The sequence below is a fragment of the Balaenoptera acutorostrata genome, chromosome 16 (assembly GCF_949987535.1).
Source record: "Balaenoptera acutorostrata chromosome 16, mBalAcu1.1, whole genome shotgun sequence".
Taxonomy (NCBI): domain Eukaryota; kingdom Metazoa; phylum Chordata; class Mammalia; order Artiodactyla; family Balaenopteridae; genus Balaenoptera; species Balaenoptera acutorostrata.
This window is the reverse complement of record NC_080079.1, coordinates 5,500,998-5,517,531: the sequence shown is the minus strand read 5'-3', so window position 1 is coordinate 5,517,531 and position 16,534 is coordinate 5,500,998. Positions and strand designations below refer to the sequence as shown.

Here is a 16,534-nt window from a genome sequence, read left to right as displayed (position 1 = left end):
CTGTCTTTATGAATTTTAAGAATTCTAGGTACATCATAGAAGAAGAATTTATAGAGTATCTGGTCTTTTGTGTGTGGCTTACTTCACTTAGCATAGTGTCTTCAAGGTAACCTGTGTCAGCATTTCCCGCCTTTTTAAGACTGAATAATATTCCGTTGTATGTATAGACCACATTTGATCTGCTGATGGACTCTTGGGTTGCTTCCACATTTTGGCTATTGTGAATAATGCTGCTGTGAACATGGCCGTACAAATATCTGTTCAAGTCCCTGCTTTCTGTTCTTTTGGCTATATACCCAGAAGCGTAATTGCTGGATCATATGGTAATTCTAAGTTTAATGTTTTGAGGAAACATTAAACTGTTTTCTACAGTGGCTGTACCATTTTACATTCCCACCAGCAATATTATAAAGTTTCCAATTTTTCCACATCTTGGCCAATACTTTTTCTTTTCTATTAAAAAAAAAAATGCCATCCTAGTGAATGTGAAGTGATATCTCGTAGTTTTTAAAAATTTATTTATTTAATTTATTTATTTTTGGCTGTGTTGGCTCTTCGTTGCTATCTCGTAGTTTTTGATTTGACTAGTGATGTTGAGCATTTTTTTCATGTGCTTATTGGCCATTTGTGTATCTTCTTTGGAGAAATGTTTATTCAAGACCTTTGTCCATTTTTGAATTACACTGTTTTTTATTATCGAATTGTAGGAATTCCTTATATATTTTGGTTATCAATTCTTTATCAGATACAGGATTTGTAAATATTTTCTCCCATTCTGTGGGTTGCTTTTTCATTCTTTTGATAGTTTCCTTTGGATGCACAAAAGGTTTTAATTTTGATGAAGTCCACATCTATTTTTTGTCATTGTTGTTGCTTCCAGTGCTTTTGGTGTCATAGCCAAGAAATTTCTGCCTAATCCAGTGCCATGAAGTTTTTCTCGTGTGTTTTCTTCTAAGAGCTTTGTAGTTTTATTAGCTTTTATGTTTACGTCTTCTATCCATTTTGAGTTACTTTTTGTGAATGATTTTTCATTCTTTTGCATACAGATACCAGTTTTTCCAACACCCCATTTGTTGAAAAGATTGTCTTTTCTCCAGGTCTTGGCACCCCTGTCAAAATAATTTAACCATATATGTGAGAGTTTATGTCTGGGCTCTTTACTCTATCCCATTAGTCTGTATGTCTGTATATACCACACAGTTTTGATTCCCAGAGCTTTGTAGTAAGTGTTGAAATCAGGAAGTGTGAGGCCTCCAACTTTGTTCTTTTTCAATATTGTTTTGACTATTTGGGCTCCTGTGGGATGGATTTTTCTATTTCTGCAAAAATGTCATTGGGTTTGTTTTTTTTTTTTTTAATGGGTGAGTGCTCGCTCTAGAGAAGAGTTTCTTTTATTTATTTATTTTTTGGCCACACCATGTGGCATGTGGGATCTTAGCTCCCTGACCAGGGATCGAACCCATGCTCCCTTTAGTGGAAGCTTGGAGTCTTAACCACTGGACCACCAGGGAAGTCCCTGTCATTGGGATTTTAATAGGAATTGCATTGAATCTGTAGATCTCTTTGGGTAGCATTGACATCTTAACGATATTAAGTCTTCCAGTTCATGAACATGAGATGACTTTCCATGTATTTGCATCTTTTGATTTCTTTCAGCACTGGTCCGTTGTTTTCAGTGTGCAAGTCTTTTGTCTCCTTAGTTAAGTTTGTTCCTAAGTAGTTTACTTTTTACTTGTTTTATCTTTAAAAAATATTAGAGACAACACTTGTAGCAGCATCCTTAGGACCAGGCTCTAAGAATCTTCCTTCCCTTCCCTTCCCTTCTTCCCTATCCTGTTCCTTTTCCTTCCTTCCACCCACGTTAGAGTTCCTGCTTCCCTTCCCTTCTTCCCTGTCCTGTTCCTTTTCCTTCCTTCCGTCCAGGTTAGAGTTCCTGCTGTGTGCCAGGTACTGTTAGGCGCTGGGCAAAAGTAAGGCTGATGGTGAAAGCGGCGCTGAGAAGTCATCATGGCTCAGGCCTCTGGGAGGCTCTACCCCTGCCCCAAAATCAGAGAGGTGGAAGGACTGGGCTGTGGGTCATAGAAGCTGGTAATTGAGTGAGTGCCAGTCTCTTTTTTACAATAAACTTTAGGAAGCCCAGCCTCTAGCTCTGATGTAAGGTGGGAGCTGCTCCCTGCCCAGAGTCAAGTTCAAAGGTTGTACGTAAGTGTTCTGATTCTTTCTACACTGTTTTTCCTGAATGGGTCCAGTATGTGAAAAGGTTGTTCCTTAGAGACCAGGCTGCGGGGTGACTTTACTCCCTGGGGCTGCATTGTGCTCAGCCCATCTCTGCAGCACCAGCACCAGCCCATTGCTGGACCAGAGCAGGAGCCAGATAGAGGCTTGGGAAACACTGTATGTCTGTGGTTGGCATGGACTAGATAAACACGTGTTGGGCTTGTGAAACTCGAGGAGAGCAAGACAGACAGCCCCTTAGAAGGAGGCCCTGTGGGGGGCACAGCCAGAGTCCATGCCCTGTCCCCTTAAGGACACGGTCTGCATTTTCCCCAGCCCTGCGAAGATGCCTGCTGTTGAACATTTTTTCCCCACTGAGGGCAAGACAAAGGGAATGAGATCACAGAGCCATTAATTTTCACAAATTGACTTTCTAAAAGAATTAATTAACTTGTAAATTGCTATTTGAAATCCTGAAGTCATGTTTCAGGGGGACAGTGTGTGGAATAGGGAGAGAAGCTCGGAGCTGAACAGATTTTGAGAAATGATGTGTGGTCAAGCCCATGCCTTTGGTGCGTTAAGGAGGCTTTGAACCCGAGCACTGATGGTGGATTATCTCATTAGATGGAAGAAACCCAAAGCAGAGCTGGGAAAGCTAATATTGTGTCTCTCTTTCTTATTGATTGAATAAGTCTGGGGCTCCTGGATCTGTCTGTAGAGGTCAAGATCATTTTGAAAAGGAACACATGATACAGTGTTTGCTTTCACTCTGTTGCAAACCTCACAAGAAGGAATACTTTGTGATCTGGTTAAATGCAGTGAATTTTTGTTGAGTGCCTGCAAGGCATGGTGTTAGCTACTGTGGAAAATCCAGTGATTAACAAATGTTTACTTTCCCCAAGGAGTTGGGTCTGGAGGAAGAGACAGATATAGATAAGTAAGATATAAGATATATAGTAAGATATAAGTAAGATATAAGTAAGATATAAGATATAAGATAGACAGATAAGTAAGATATAGATAAGTAATCCTCCAAGGCCGTGGAGTGTCACAGAGCTCATAGGAAAGTTGGGAAGCAAGCAATTAATTCAGGTGTGCGTGTACCTTTTTTTGGTCCGGGGGAAAACGTCAGAATTCAGTAAGGATCTGGAAAAGGATGTGAAGTTAAAGGCAGCCCTTGTAGACAAGTGGGGTCTTCAGAGGGAGTGGGGAGAGGGGCATTCCTAGTGGCAGGAGCAGCTTGTGATAGGCCTGGGGTGGGGGGAGACGAGATTGGAAAGGTGGACCGAAGTCAGATCCCACAGGGCTTTGAATGCTGGGCTGGAGAATTAGCCATTATTCAGAAAGCCAAGAGAAACCACGTAGTGTTTTGGAGTAAGATTTAAGGAAGGTAACTTTGGTGATGGAAAGGAGATTTTATCTAGGAAACCAGCTGAAGTATTATTTTTCATCTCAATGAGAGATGGTGAAGGCTTGGGTCAGGAAGAGTGGTGTGGTGGAGACAGTCTGGAAGGGACACCCCAGGGTCCCAGGGCTGCTGTCATTTGCTGTGCCTCCTTGAGCAAGTCATGACTCCTCTGGAGGGCTCTGTGTTTTCATCTGTTAAATGGGCTGATGGACTGTAGTCCCCCCGCCACCTCCCGCCCAATGTCAGAGTAGTCAAGTAGGTTTTTTTGTTTTTCCCTGAATAGGAGTTACATTTCATTAAATTCTTTTCCTGCACCGATTGGGATGATCATACGCTTTTTTATCATTTACTCTGTTAAAGTGGTGAATTACATTAATCGGTTTTCTGGATGTTAAACCAACCTTGCATTTCTGGAATTACCTCAATTTGGGTTCTTCTGTGTAAGGAATGAGAAATCCATTACCATGATGTTGTAGACACTGGTGGACTTCAGGAAAGCCCAGGCATATTTGCCTGTCGGGGATCCAGGCTGGATGTTGTGATCTGTGGGAAGCCATCAGGAGGGCAATGTGAGGCCCAGAGAGGGCGAAGTTTGAGGAAGAGACCCTGCAGGGCTTTGGCGTTCTGGCCTCTCATCCAGGCTGGCCTCTGGCCCTGTATAGCCCCTCCACTGGCTGCTCGTGTATGGGCTGACTCTGAGCTGCTATAAACCCTGATGAGGGAAGTGGGAAAAACTTTATCTTCACCTCCTGGGACTGTTGTGAGTGTTGAATTAGCTGAACGCATGACGCTCTTAGCCCGCTGGCTAGCCCAGGGAATATGCTCGGTAAATGTCAGCCACTATCATTACCGGCATCGTCACCCTTATCATCATCAGTGTCACCATCATCATCATCTTCATCTGTCGTGTCGTCACCGTCAGTGTTACGAATAATCTTGGTGTAAATGGAAGCCCTCCTGTATGATTTATGAGCCACAGTTCTTTCCTTACGTTCCTGGGCAGCCGTTTTTAGGGTGTTGAGGAGACTGAGCAGAGGAGATGACTTTGGCTTTTCAGCATCTCTGATGCATCTGAGCTGTGAGAAGCACTGACCGGAGTGTTTATTTTTTATTTTGGGAAGAAAAGATCCATGTGCTTCCTTTACTCTGTGCTGCTGCCGGCGCTGCCAGAAAAAAGCTACCCCCCGCCCCCACACCCCCACCCCAACCCCAAACACACCATCCTGGGAAAGAAGCTTCGAGTTGAGTTCACCTCCACATCCTTTCCCATTTCACTTTTCACATGAATAACACGTCAAGCTTGTATGCCGGACTCTGCGGTCCAGGATTGAGAAATTCGTGTGAAGGTGCGTTTATACCCAGTGGCGCCGTCTCCAGCCAGGCTACTGAGAAAGGTAAATGGCTTTGAGGAGGAGGAGTTGATTAAGGGTACACCCAGCAGCCAGAGGGAGGTGAAGGCTGCTCTCTCCAAAGATGTGAATTGGGGCGCGATGACCGTGTTCTCTTTTTTTTTTAAAGTAAAATATTGGTACATTTACTTATTTATTTTGAAAGGGAACGCTATTTATTTATTTATTTTTGGCTGTGTTGGGTCTTCGTTTCTGTGCGAGGGCTTTGTCTAGTTGCGGCGAGTGGGGGCCACTCCTCATCGCGGCGCGTGGGCCTCTCACTGTCGCGGCCTCTCTTGGTGCGGGGCACAGGCTCCAGACGCGCAGGCTCGGTAGTTGTGGCTCACGGGCCTAGTTGCTCCACGGCATGTGGGATCCTCCCAGACCAGGGCTCGAACCCGTGTGCCCTGCATTGGCAGGCAGATTCTCAACCACTGCGCCACCAGGGAAGCCCAAGTAAAGACATTTTTAAAGCCAGATGCCGTCTGTCATCATCATCCTTCGTGAAGGAGATGATGCCTCTGGTCTTCCTCGTCTCTGCTTTCACCCCCTCCCCCCCCACACACACCAAAAAGGGGCAGCTTCGAAAGGTCACATAATCAGAATAAGGCGTAGCCTTTTACATTGAATACTTTTGGGCTTATTTAAGAAAAATTCACTGCATTGTTTTCATTTTTCTATCACCCAAGAATCGGGGAACCTCAGCCTCAGACCTGTCAGATTCAGATGCTTGCCACCCTGCTTAGCAGTGAATAAACCACAAAATACCACTTTTAAATTGTTTTCCACATTCCTCCCTGCACATGTTTCCTATTGCTGCTGTAACAAATTACAAACTTAGGGGTTTAAAACAACACAAATTTATAATCTTACAGTTCTGGACGTCAGAAGTTCTACTAAAGTCAAGGTTTCGGCAGGGCTCTGTTCCTTCTGGAGGCTCTTGGGGAGAGTCCTTTCCTTGCCTTTTCCAGTTTTCTAGAGGCTGCCAATACTCCTTGGCTTGTGGCCCCTTCCTTGCTTCCATGGTCACTTCTCTGGCTGACTCGGAGACTCCTGTTGTCGCTTGTGGAACTTTGTGATTACATTGGACCCACCTGGATAACCCAGGATTAGCACCCCGATGTCAAGATCTTTAACCTAATCACATCTGCACTGGCCCCCTTTGCTGTGTAAGGGAGCGTCCTCACAGGTTCCGGGATTTGGACCTGAACGTCTCTGTGGGCCATTTTTCTATCTACCACACTTCCCCCTCCCTCCCACTTCCTTGTCCAATAATTTGTATAGTTGAGTCTTTTAATTTGCATTTAAATGTGGGATCCTTAAGGCTGGGGGCTGGGCAGCCATTGTCGTGGTCCAAGCTCTGCTGTGTCATTTGGGGCCATGTGCGTAAACCCTCGGAGGCTCCCTTTCCCTTCATCTGTGAAATCATGGGTCTTTAAGCCTCATTTCATAGTTAAATTTGAAAGTCTCTATTCTTGTATGAGATTTTCACAACTGCTTTTCTCTGCCTGCTTCAGAGATGGAAGGGCCACTACTTAAAGGTTTTTGCATGTATGCCTTACAAATTCACATGGACCTGAATGTATTTACAGTGGACTTGTCCATTTTATTTTATTTGTATTGTTTTTGACGTGTTTATTTTTTCCGCATCTGTAATAGAATAGGCATGCTGGCAAGGATTTTGTTAAGAACGATGATAAATGCATTTATAGTTCCTAAAGGCTTTGAAAGGGGTTGTGCTGGGCTGGGAGAGGCTGGCATATGTTCTGAGCTTTCTTTATCTAATGCTGTTATTTCTTGTTAAAGATTCACCATAAAATGCTAAATAAACTTAATAACTACTAATAACCATTTATGTCAGTTGACATTTAAATTTTATGAGTTTGGGTGAAACTCAAACTCAAATATAGGAAACAAAACTCAAATATAGGAAAATACCTGCGAAAATAGAATTTTCTATGTATATATGGTTACTGATGTTTTATTTTATTTTTGTAACATCTTTATTGGAGTATAGTTGCTTTACAATGGTGTTTTAGTTTCTGCTGTATAACAAAGTGAATCAACTATATACATAAACATATATCCCCATATCTCCTCCCTCTTGCGTCTCCCTCCCACCCTCCGTATCCCACCCCTCTAGGTGGACACAAAGCACCTTTGTGAACGTGTGATAGTCTGCTAAGTCTTCGTGGCAGTAAAAACAAAATACCCTCAAACACAATAAGAGCTTTTACAATTTACTAAGTGTTCACTGCAGGCAACACATTGCATCAAATTAACAGATCCATTTCTTTTTTTTTTAATTTGGCTGTGCCGGGTCTTGGTTGCAGCATGCGGGATCTTAGTTGCGGCATGCGGGATCTAGTTCCCTGACCAGGGATCAAACCCGGGCCCCCTGCATTGTGAGTGCAGAATCTTAACCACTGGACCACCAGGGAAGTCCCAGCGTTGTTTTCTTTAAGACACAAAGTACACACACCATCCTATGAGGTAGATATCAGTCTCCTTATTATACAGATGGGGAAGCTGAAGATGTGGAGGATAGGGCATTTGCTGGAGGTCACCCAGGTCTACATGAGGAGAGGTGGTACCCTGCCCATTCTGTCTGCTTCCAGAGACCACAAATGTAGCTTGGTTATGGAGCTGGCGACAGGAAGTGTGCTGTGTTGCTGGGTATTTTTGCAGAAGGGGTTTGAAAGAGCCAACACGTGATTGGACTTGGCTGTCTGGAAGAGGTGACACTGGTGGGAAGACCCCTTTGGCAGGGGAGGAATAAGGAGTGACACACAGGTGTGGCTTCTTTCTTTCAAGGAGAAGCAGTGACAGGGACCAGGAGTGTGTGGTTGGAAGGAGGGCCAGGCAGTCAGTCAGATGATGGAGGCCCCCCCATGCTTGTTGGAGAAGTTTGCACATGATGTGACCGGGGAGAACTCCAGAAATAGACACAGTAATGGTGCCCGTAAAGGACAGCCTAGTCCAACAGGGTGTTCAGGATGGATGGATGAGAGTTTGATCCTGATTGATGAAAGGTTTACGATGAATTTTGCCTCAAGTCTGACATCTTTTTAGGGAGAATCCACTGGGAAGGAAAAACATCACTGTATTTATGGGCTAATTGAATATTTGGGAGTCATAAGCAGTGTGATAGTTGCCTTTATCTCCATGCTTGAGCAAAAGTATGGCCTGAATTTAATGGAATGACTTTTACATGCTTAGCTAGGAGGAACAGAACTGCTTTAAAAAAAAAAAAATTATTAATTTATTATTTATTTATTTTTGGCTGCGCTGGGTCTTAGTTGCAGCATGCGGGATCTTTGTTGTGGCATGCAGACTTCTTAGTTGTGGCATGCAAACTCTTCGTTGCGGCATGTGGGATCTAGTTCCCCGACCAGGGATCGAACCCCGGCCCCCTGCAGTGGGAGCATGGAGTCTTACCCACTGGACCACCAGGGAAGTCCCAGGGATTTCAGACATTTGTTGCATATTGTCAGTTTGAAGGATTGCTTCCTAATATTAGACATATTTTTTGCCTATTTGATTGCTTAGTAGCAGCATTGGCTATATGGTAATTTAAAGAATCAGTTTGGTTTTCAAAAAATATTCAGTCCATGTGTCATTGATTTACAGATAGGAAAAAGTCATCTAATGAAAAAAGTCTGTTAATGGAAATATAAGATAGTATATGAAGTGATAGTTGAAATGTTGTTGACAAGAGCTTTAGTTTTCTTTCTATTATAAACATTATTCCACCATAAAAAGAAATGAGGTTCTGATACATGGTACGTTGTGCATACACCTTGAAAACATTATGCCAAGTGGAAGAAGCAGACACAAAAGGATAATACTGTATGATTAATGGGGTGGCTGGAGTAGTCAAATTCATAGAGACAGAAAGTGAGTTACAGGTTATCAGGGGCTGGCGGAGGGAGTGATAGGGAGTGATTGCTTAATGGTTATGGGGTTTCTGTTTGGAGTGATGAAAAAGTTCTGGAAATTGATGGTGGTGATGGGAGAGCAACATTGTGAATGTAACTAACGTCACTGAACTGTACACTTGAAAATAGTTAAAAAGGCAAATTTCACATCACATGTATTTTACCACAGTAAACCACTTGTGGTTTTCTGGCGTTATGAGTAGTTATGAATTTCTTCTTCTTAAACTGAGGACCCTTGAAAAAAAAGCCTCCTTTTTTGGGTATCAGAGAGGATGATCCAGGCAAAGACTGAATATTTCAACCTTAAAAACGGGCAGAAACAATCCAGCATAGTTACCTTTACTAATATCTTCTTCCCTCTTTTTCCTCTCAACAGCTTTTTATAACTATGATGCCAGGGGAGCGGATGAACTTTCTTTACAAATAGGAGACACCGTGCACATCCTGGAAACGTATGAAGGTGCGTATTTATTTTGGTGTCTTTCCGTTTGTAGTTTTGTGCAGTTAGTACATTTTTCAGTGCGTAATGGGCAAAGCATTACCCTGTTAGGAAAGCGCGTATGGTTCGTTTTCTTGCATGATAGATGCCGTATCGGGAAAGGGCAGTGGTGAGGTTATCTGTTATTTAAATCTTTTTTTTTTTTTTAATTTAAGGTGAACTTAAAACTAAATTCCTAAACTTTTAACTTCTCAAGTTTTCTGTTGAAATAGTTGTTTTATTGTTAAGAAAAAAACCCCCATTGTTTCCTTTTTTGCAAATGTATGTCCATCTTGACTGTTAATAACTGACCACTTGAAAAAAGTTTTTAAAATACATTTAAGATACTTTAGTGTTAGGCTCATTGTTTTGAGGTGTTTTATGTGAATGGTGAGACTTTTTATACTCTCACGTAGACTTGTTAACAACTTCCTGAGAGGAACCAAAATTGTCATTTCTTATTTCCTTTTTAAAAAATCTATGACCCCATTTTCTGAGGGGTGAACAGAGATTGTTACAGCTTTGTGGGATGTGGTCCAGTAAAGCAATTGTTGTAATTATCCAATAAATATACTGAGGGTGACAGTGGTTTCCTGATGTCCTTGGTTTCTCAGACAATTGGTTTTCATATTTAGGGTTTTGCAAATCATTAAAACGGGACACCTTTCGTTTTATGCTGTGGTTTATCATTGCACAGAAGAGGAGCAATGATGGGCTTGAGTTTTAGACTCCTCACATGTGTGAGAGGAGTGTTGGTGGCTTTGTTTCCTGTTCACAGGGGTGACTTCCATACAACATAGGAAAAAAGAGAACAGATTAAAATTGTTAATTCCAACAGCAAAATGGCTTTCAGATTGGGTTTAGCCAGACCCTTCCAAGTAGGAGGTTGGGCGACAGGGAGAGGAAATTGCAGACATCCTATAGTAATCACAAATTGATCTTCAGACTCGGTCTTTGGAATTCTCTCTGCACGCGAGTGACGCAGCGTTCAGCTTCTGTGAACCAGGCAAGCTGCAGCTTGCTCCCGTGTTCCTGGAGAAGCACAAACTCATTAAAATACCCACGTCCATGTCCATGTCCCTCACTTCCCCATCCGACTCATGCTGGCTTGGAATTCCATTCCATTTGCACCTTTTACCCTAAGAAATGTCCTATTGCGGGGAAAAAAAAATCAACTTTCGTGGCATATGCCTGGAAGCAGATGTAATACTGCAAAAACAGAACCGGTCTTTATGTGAATGAGTAGCTGCAATGGGCACGTTCTGCCTGATCTCAGTTTTTACACCTGACAGTTGGATTGCCTTATCTGCTCCCAGTATATATATGGCCAGTGGCTGAGAGGAAATAGAGAAATTAACAAGAGGTTAAGGATCAAACCTCTCATCTCGGACACTTTTCCGATCTGAAGGAAGAGTGCTCTTACATCTTTTTTTATTTCTGCCCCCGGTCAGTTGCATTTGAAATCCTGGTTAATAAACACTGGACAATGACGTCATTCCTGAATAGATAACAATTTCCTGTGCAGCCCAGGGTAGCAGGGGCTGCGACTTCTTGTTTTTTGCTTTGTAAGAAGAATGCACTCTTTAAACAGGGGAATCCTTAGGTGAGTCGATGATCCCTGTACATTTAACTAAAAAAAAAAGAAAACGGGTGGCAGGCATTTGACTTTTTGGCCAGCATCGTGATAAAGGATTCCTCAGTGAGCACTTAGTTTCCGGGCTCATCAATCTTCTAAGTCCTGATAAAAATATTCCAGTCTTTGTAAAGACCCTGTAACATAAAACGACTTCCCCTTCTTTAACTGCTGTCTTTTTTTGGTTTTAGTCAGAATCCAGTCAGAGAAATGCATTTGGGGAAGTAGTTTTGATTTTGGGAAACTTGGTGACTTTATTGTCATCAAATAACAATGGAACAATTGTTTTTCTGCTCTTTCCTCTTGTTCTATTTAAATTTTATGGATTATATTAGAATTTGGCCTTCTCTTCTTTTCTCCTCGCCCCTTCCACTTTTCCCCGAAGAAAATTTATTTATGTTTGTCAAATTTAACTTTCCTTTTCTATGTGATCCTGTTCAGGGTAGGATATTACTGGGATTGCTCTGGAGAATATAATTTCTAGATGATCATTCCTTTTATTAAGGTTGAAAGAACACATTTACCTGCAAGTTATGGTTAATTTTTCTGTCTCAGGCTCATGGAGGCTTGGAGCACAGAACAAAGAAAAGAACTTTTCCGGTCACCAGGGAGGTGGATTGAGCTCTGAGGGGTCATTCGGGGTATGCCACTGCCTTTAAGCAGTGTCCGGGGTCAACCAGACAGGAGAGGTGAGCCCAGGTCACCGATGTTGATTAGGTGACTCTCCAGCCAAGGAGGTGCCAATCCTATCACCTGCTCATTTCCAGAAGGATCTCCACGGGCTGGATGCTGTGCTTGTGTGAGAGGACAGCATTGCACCCAGATTAGGAGGGCATTCTTTTGATGAAACCACAACACTGGAACTTAATTTATTCAAATTTTTCAAAGTGATAATGATCTATTTTCTTCCAAAATGCACCTTAATTCCTTTTCCTGCCACCAGCATCCGTCAACTGAAGGTCTTGAGAGGACTGCCTCTGGGTTTCCTGGGGCGACTGTAACAAAGTACCACACAGTGGGGAGTTTAAACAACAGAAATGTGTTCCCTCACAGTTCTAGAGGCTATAAGTCCAAGATCAAGGTGTCGGCAGGGTTGGTTGCTTCTCAGGGCTGAGAGAGGGGCAAGCGGTTCCACGGGTCTCCCCAAGCTTCTGGTGGTTTGCTAACATCGCTGGCGTTCCTTGCCTTGTAGATGCAATGCCCTAGTTTCTGCCTTTATGATCACATGGCGTCCTCCCTGTTCTTGACTTTGACTGTCTATTCCTCCTTTTTATGAGGACACCGTATTGGATTAGGTCCACTGTAATGACCTCATCTTAACTTGATTGTCTGCCAAGACCCTATTCTAGATAAGGGTATACCCACAGGTAGAGGGAGTTAGGACTTCAGCATCTGTTTGGGGTGGGCAGAAAACAGTTCAACCCACAACCAACTGGGAAAAGTAGTCATGTTGACAAGGCTGTCATTTCGCAGAAGACCACCAGGCCCTCCCGTGCAGCCTCCACCCCGCAGGCATCCTTTGCACCTTGTCCCAGGTGACTGGCCACCTGGCCCCAGCCCAGTGGAAGAGCACCGCAGTTGTGCCTCTCATCCTGTGTTGCTTCCAGAACCTCCATCCTCTGGGCTGGGTCTGCGCCCCGCCCACACCCCCGCCCCGGGTGCCTGCAAAATATTGTACCCAGGACAGCTCCAGAACGCCCAGTGTGCACGCAGATGCTGTCCGTTAGGACATGGTTTGGTCAGATCCGGCCTTTGGCTGTACTGTTGTTCAGTACTCAGAGCAGGACACAATACACCTGACACAGGTGACTGTGTTGTCCATCTTCAGGCAGGTACTTGTGAGTTGGGCAGGACCCAGGACCTTAGTGATCTGGTTTCCTCCTGTCCCACCTGAGCCCCAGCCTTTTATTTTTTAATATTTATAATTTATTTACTTATTTGGTTGCGCCGGCTCCTTAGTTGCGGCGTGTGAACTCTTAGTTGCGCATGCGAACTCTTAGTTGTGGCATGCATGTGGGATCTAGTTCCCTGACCAGGGATCGAACCTGGTCCCCCTGCATTGGGAGCGTGGAGTCTTATCCGCTGCGCCACCAGGGAAGTCCCCCCAGCCTTTTTCTCATGCGTGTCCTAGCTTTGCTGCTGGTGGCTTCTCAGATGCTTGGTGAGCGCCCCCCTGCACCTGTGCTCTGCCGGCCCTCCCTCCTCCTTCCTCCATCTGACTAGCCATCCTTGAAGACTCCACCTAAGCACACCTCCCTGGGCAGAAGCTCCTTTCCGGCTCCCTTGCGCCTGCTTTGTTCTGCCTGGTCCCGTCCTCAGTTGGTTCCAGCCCTGGACTTGAGCGTGGGTGCTCCTGTCCTGTTGGGAACGTTCCAGTGTACCCACTGACTTGGCTGCCATTTTCCTGGGCTGGACGGGGCCCTCCCTGAGTTTCGGGACTACGTCTGACCTATACTTGCCGTTGGGCGGGTGTCTCTTGGCTGGGGGGTGTCTCTTGTTTGGAGCAGGTTGGTTGAGCCCTGCCTGGGAGGAGCGAATCAGCCTGTTAATTCAGTGAGCCGTATGCATCTTCCTGCGCCTGGCTGCGATCCCTGCGGCCCGCCCCCCAGAGCAGCAGCCCCTCATCACCCTTCTGTGTCCCCCCGCTTCCCTTCATGAAGCCTTTGCAGGGATGTCCTCTCTCCTTCACGCTCAAATCTCTGCCCTTGGTGGTGGTTTGAGCCCTGCTTGTCGTAGGGGAATCTTCCGGTGTGTGAGCCCTTGGAGGGCAGAAATTGGGTCTAATCTATTGATATTTCTACATTTGCTCTGTCTAGCGTGGCCTCTGGCCCATAGTCTGGGGGCTCAGTGGGTGGAAGGCATAACAGACGCAGAAATTCTTGGGAAGGGAAACCCTAGGTGTTCTTTTTGCTTAGGAAGGCCATTAAAAAAGAAACCACCGTCTATTATCATAAAGTAAAATAAAAGAAAAAGACTCCTTTATCTTTTTTATCCCGGTAGCTCAACTCTTTCTCCTCTCCCTTCTCCTGGAAAACCCTTCTGCTGTGTTTGAAGTGTATTTTTCTCGTGGCCTGTACTGGTTGGTATGCATATATATATATGTATATATATATATATATATATATATATATAAATTTTTTTTAATAGATCTTTATTGGAGTATAATTGCTTCACAATACCTTGTTAGTTTCTGTTGCACAACAAAGTGAATCAGCCATATGCATACATATGTCCCCATATCCCCTCCCTCTTGAGCCTCCCTCCCACCCTCCCTATCCCACCCCTCTAGGTCATGTATATAAATGTGGTTGTAGCTCTCATTCTGTTTCCTTTTTTTAAAAAATTTATTTACTTATTTTTGGCTACGTTGGGTCTTCGTTGCTGCGTGCGGGCTTTCTCTAGTTGTGGCGAGCGGGGGCTACTCTTTGTTGCGGTGCGCGTGCTTCTCATTGCAGTGGCTTCTCTTGTTGTGGAGCACAGGCTCTAGGTGCACGGGCTTCAGTGGTTGTGGCACGTGGGCTCAGTAGTAGTGGCTCGTGGGCTCTAGAGTGCAGGCTCAGTAGTTGTGGCGCACAGGCTTAGTTGCTCCGCGGCATGTGAGATCCTCCTGGACCAGGGCTCGAACCCGTGTCCCCTGCATTGGCAGGCGGATTCTTAACCACTGCACCACCAGGGAAGCCCCTCATTCTGTTTCTTACCTTTTCACTCAGCGCTGTGCTCTAAGACGCAGTCCTGTGGTGTGTATGTATTTAGTCCGTGGCCCTCACTGCTCTGGGTGCACCTGCACGTTTTACTAACCACCCCCCAGTTAGGGCACTCGTTCTGTCCCCCTAGATCACGCTGCCATGGGTCTCCTGCGTCTGCCCCGCTGCGTGTGGATGGGTATGTGGGATGTCTTTGGGGCGCGTGGCTGCTCGCGGGGTGGGGGGGTATATACTCTGGATAAGTAGGGTCACACTCACACTGGTTGTGTGGCCTCCACTCCCAACCTCAGTGCCAGGGGCTGCCTGAATCCTGCAGCCTTGAGATTTCCCTCCCTATAATAACCGTGCAGTAACATTATGTTTTAAATGTTCATTTATCTGATTATTAGTGTGAGCATCTCTTCATTCATGTGTAAGTCTTTTAGGTTCCTTCTTCTATACATTGTTTATAAACATTGCTTATTTTTGACTTGGTTTCTGTCTTCTTCTTGTCACTTTGAAGTATTTCCTTAGATGTTCTAGGACATTCATCCCATGTCAGTTTCAGAAAAGGAAGGGCAAAGTAATACTGAAAATACGGGAAGGATAAAATAACAGGATAGCGGACAGTCCTTTACATTGAATACAGCCTTTTGAACAACTTACTACATTGACCTTCCATCTTTTTCCAGTGAACACTGTCCTAGGTGGATGCTGATTCTGGCCTTGGCAGGTTGAAACCACCGAAGGAGACAGTACATGGCTCTCAGGAGGTAATCCTCCAAATGTGCAGCAAAATCTAGACATTTTGTGTCTGCGGTGCCCCCTAATCAATCTGTGTAGTTTCCTTGTCAGGAAATGAAATGGGTTCATTGGTTGTATCTAGGTCTTAGCAAATCCTTTGCGAGGCTCCTAGCAATTTCCAGCTTCCTTTCTGAATGCTCAGAAAGCATCTGTTCATAATCCCTGGAGGATCTTAACCCCATCACTTTCTGGTTCCTCTCCACCTCTGGTTATTAAATTATTGCTCTGTTAGAGGTGTGTGGTCATTGGTGCAATATAGACCCGTTTTCAGTTTCTGGGCACCTTCGTTCATGTATCCCAGGTTTCCGAGGTTTGACTATTTTATACTGTATAGAAACCCAATACTTGGTTGTTCTCTGGGAGTTGACTCGACTGGCACTTTCCAAGTATCTCCGTCCTTTTGCTCCTGGGGGGCTGAGTTGGAATTTGTCTGAGCTTCTGATTTCCTTTTCTGGAGTGAGGTGGCCTAAAGCAGCTTCAGAGTGTTTGGGATAAGGAAACATCCACCGACGTCCTGCCGTGGCGGAGTTGTTGGGAGGTGGGTGACCGGCCGTGGACCCCTGGGCACTGGCAGCGACGATTTCTGCCCTCAGTTGAAGCGGAGGGGACAAGGATGTGGTCAGGTCCAGTCTGGCACTGAATGTCTCCTCCATTTGGCATTTAATTCCTGCCCACAGTGCTAGCACGTCTGTCTTCTGCTCTGTTTGCTTGTCCTCCCCACGTGAGGGAATGGGAACTTGAATGTAGGCCAGACCCCAAGGGGGTAGGCGGACCCGTACTCCTGGGCCCGGTGCTTCCTGTTGGGGGTCCAGTCTTTGCCACAGAAGCACTTTGTGCGATCGTGGCTACTCCAGGGCAAGGCCCCCTCCATCCCTTAGAGGGAGGAAGTCGGCTCTCAATAGGATTTCTGTTTTGCGGCAGCTCTTGATGATCTGAGGATGCTGGTATGTGTACTTGGCAGTGACCCCGCTCCATCCGGCGGAGGAAC

The 16,534-nt window shown here is 44.9% G+C and overlaps 1 protein-coding gene and 1 non-coding gene across 3 annotated transcripts in view; one reads left to right on the top strand and one right to left on the bottom strand.

Annotated features, from left to right (window-relative positions):
• Positions 1-16,534, top strand: part of DOCK1 (dedicator of cytokinesis 1) — a 532,415-nt gene that overhangs the window by 44,693 nt on the left and 471,188 nt on the right. For both annotated transcript variants that reach the window (XM_057531553.1, XM_057531554.1), the window contains exon 2: positions 9,325-9,408. In XM_057531553.1, coding sequence (XP_057387536.1) covers positions 9,325-9,408 — 84 coding nt within the window. The remainder of the gene's footprint in view (positions 1-9,324; positions 9,409-16,534) is intronic.
• On the bottom strand, positions 7,379-7,451 carry TRNAV-CAC (transfer RNA valine (anticodon CAC)). The gene has a single exon. It is a non-coding gene; the product is annotated as a tRNA-Val (tRNA).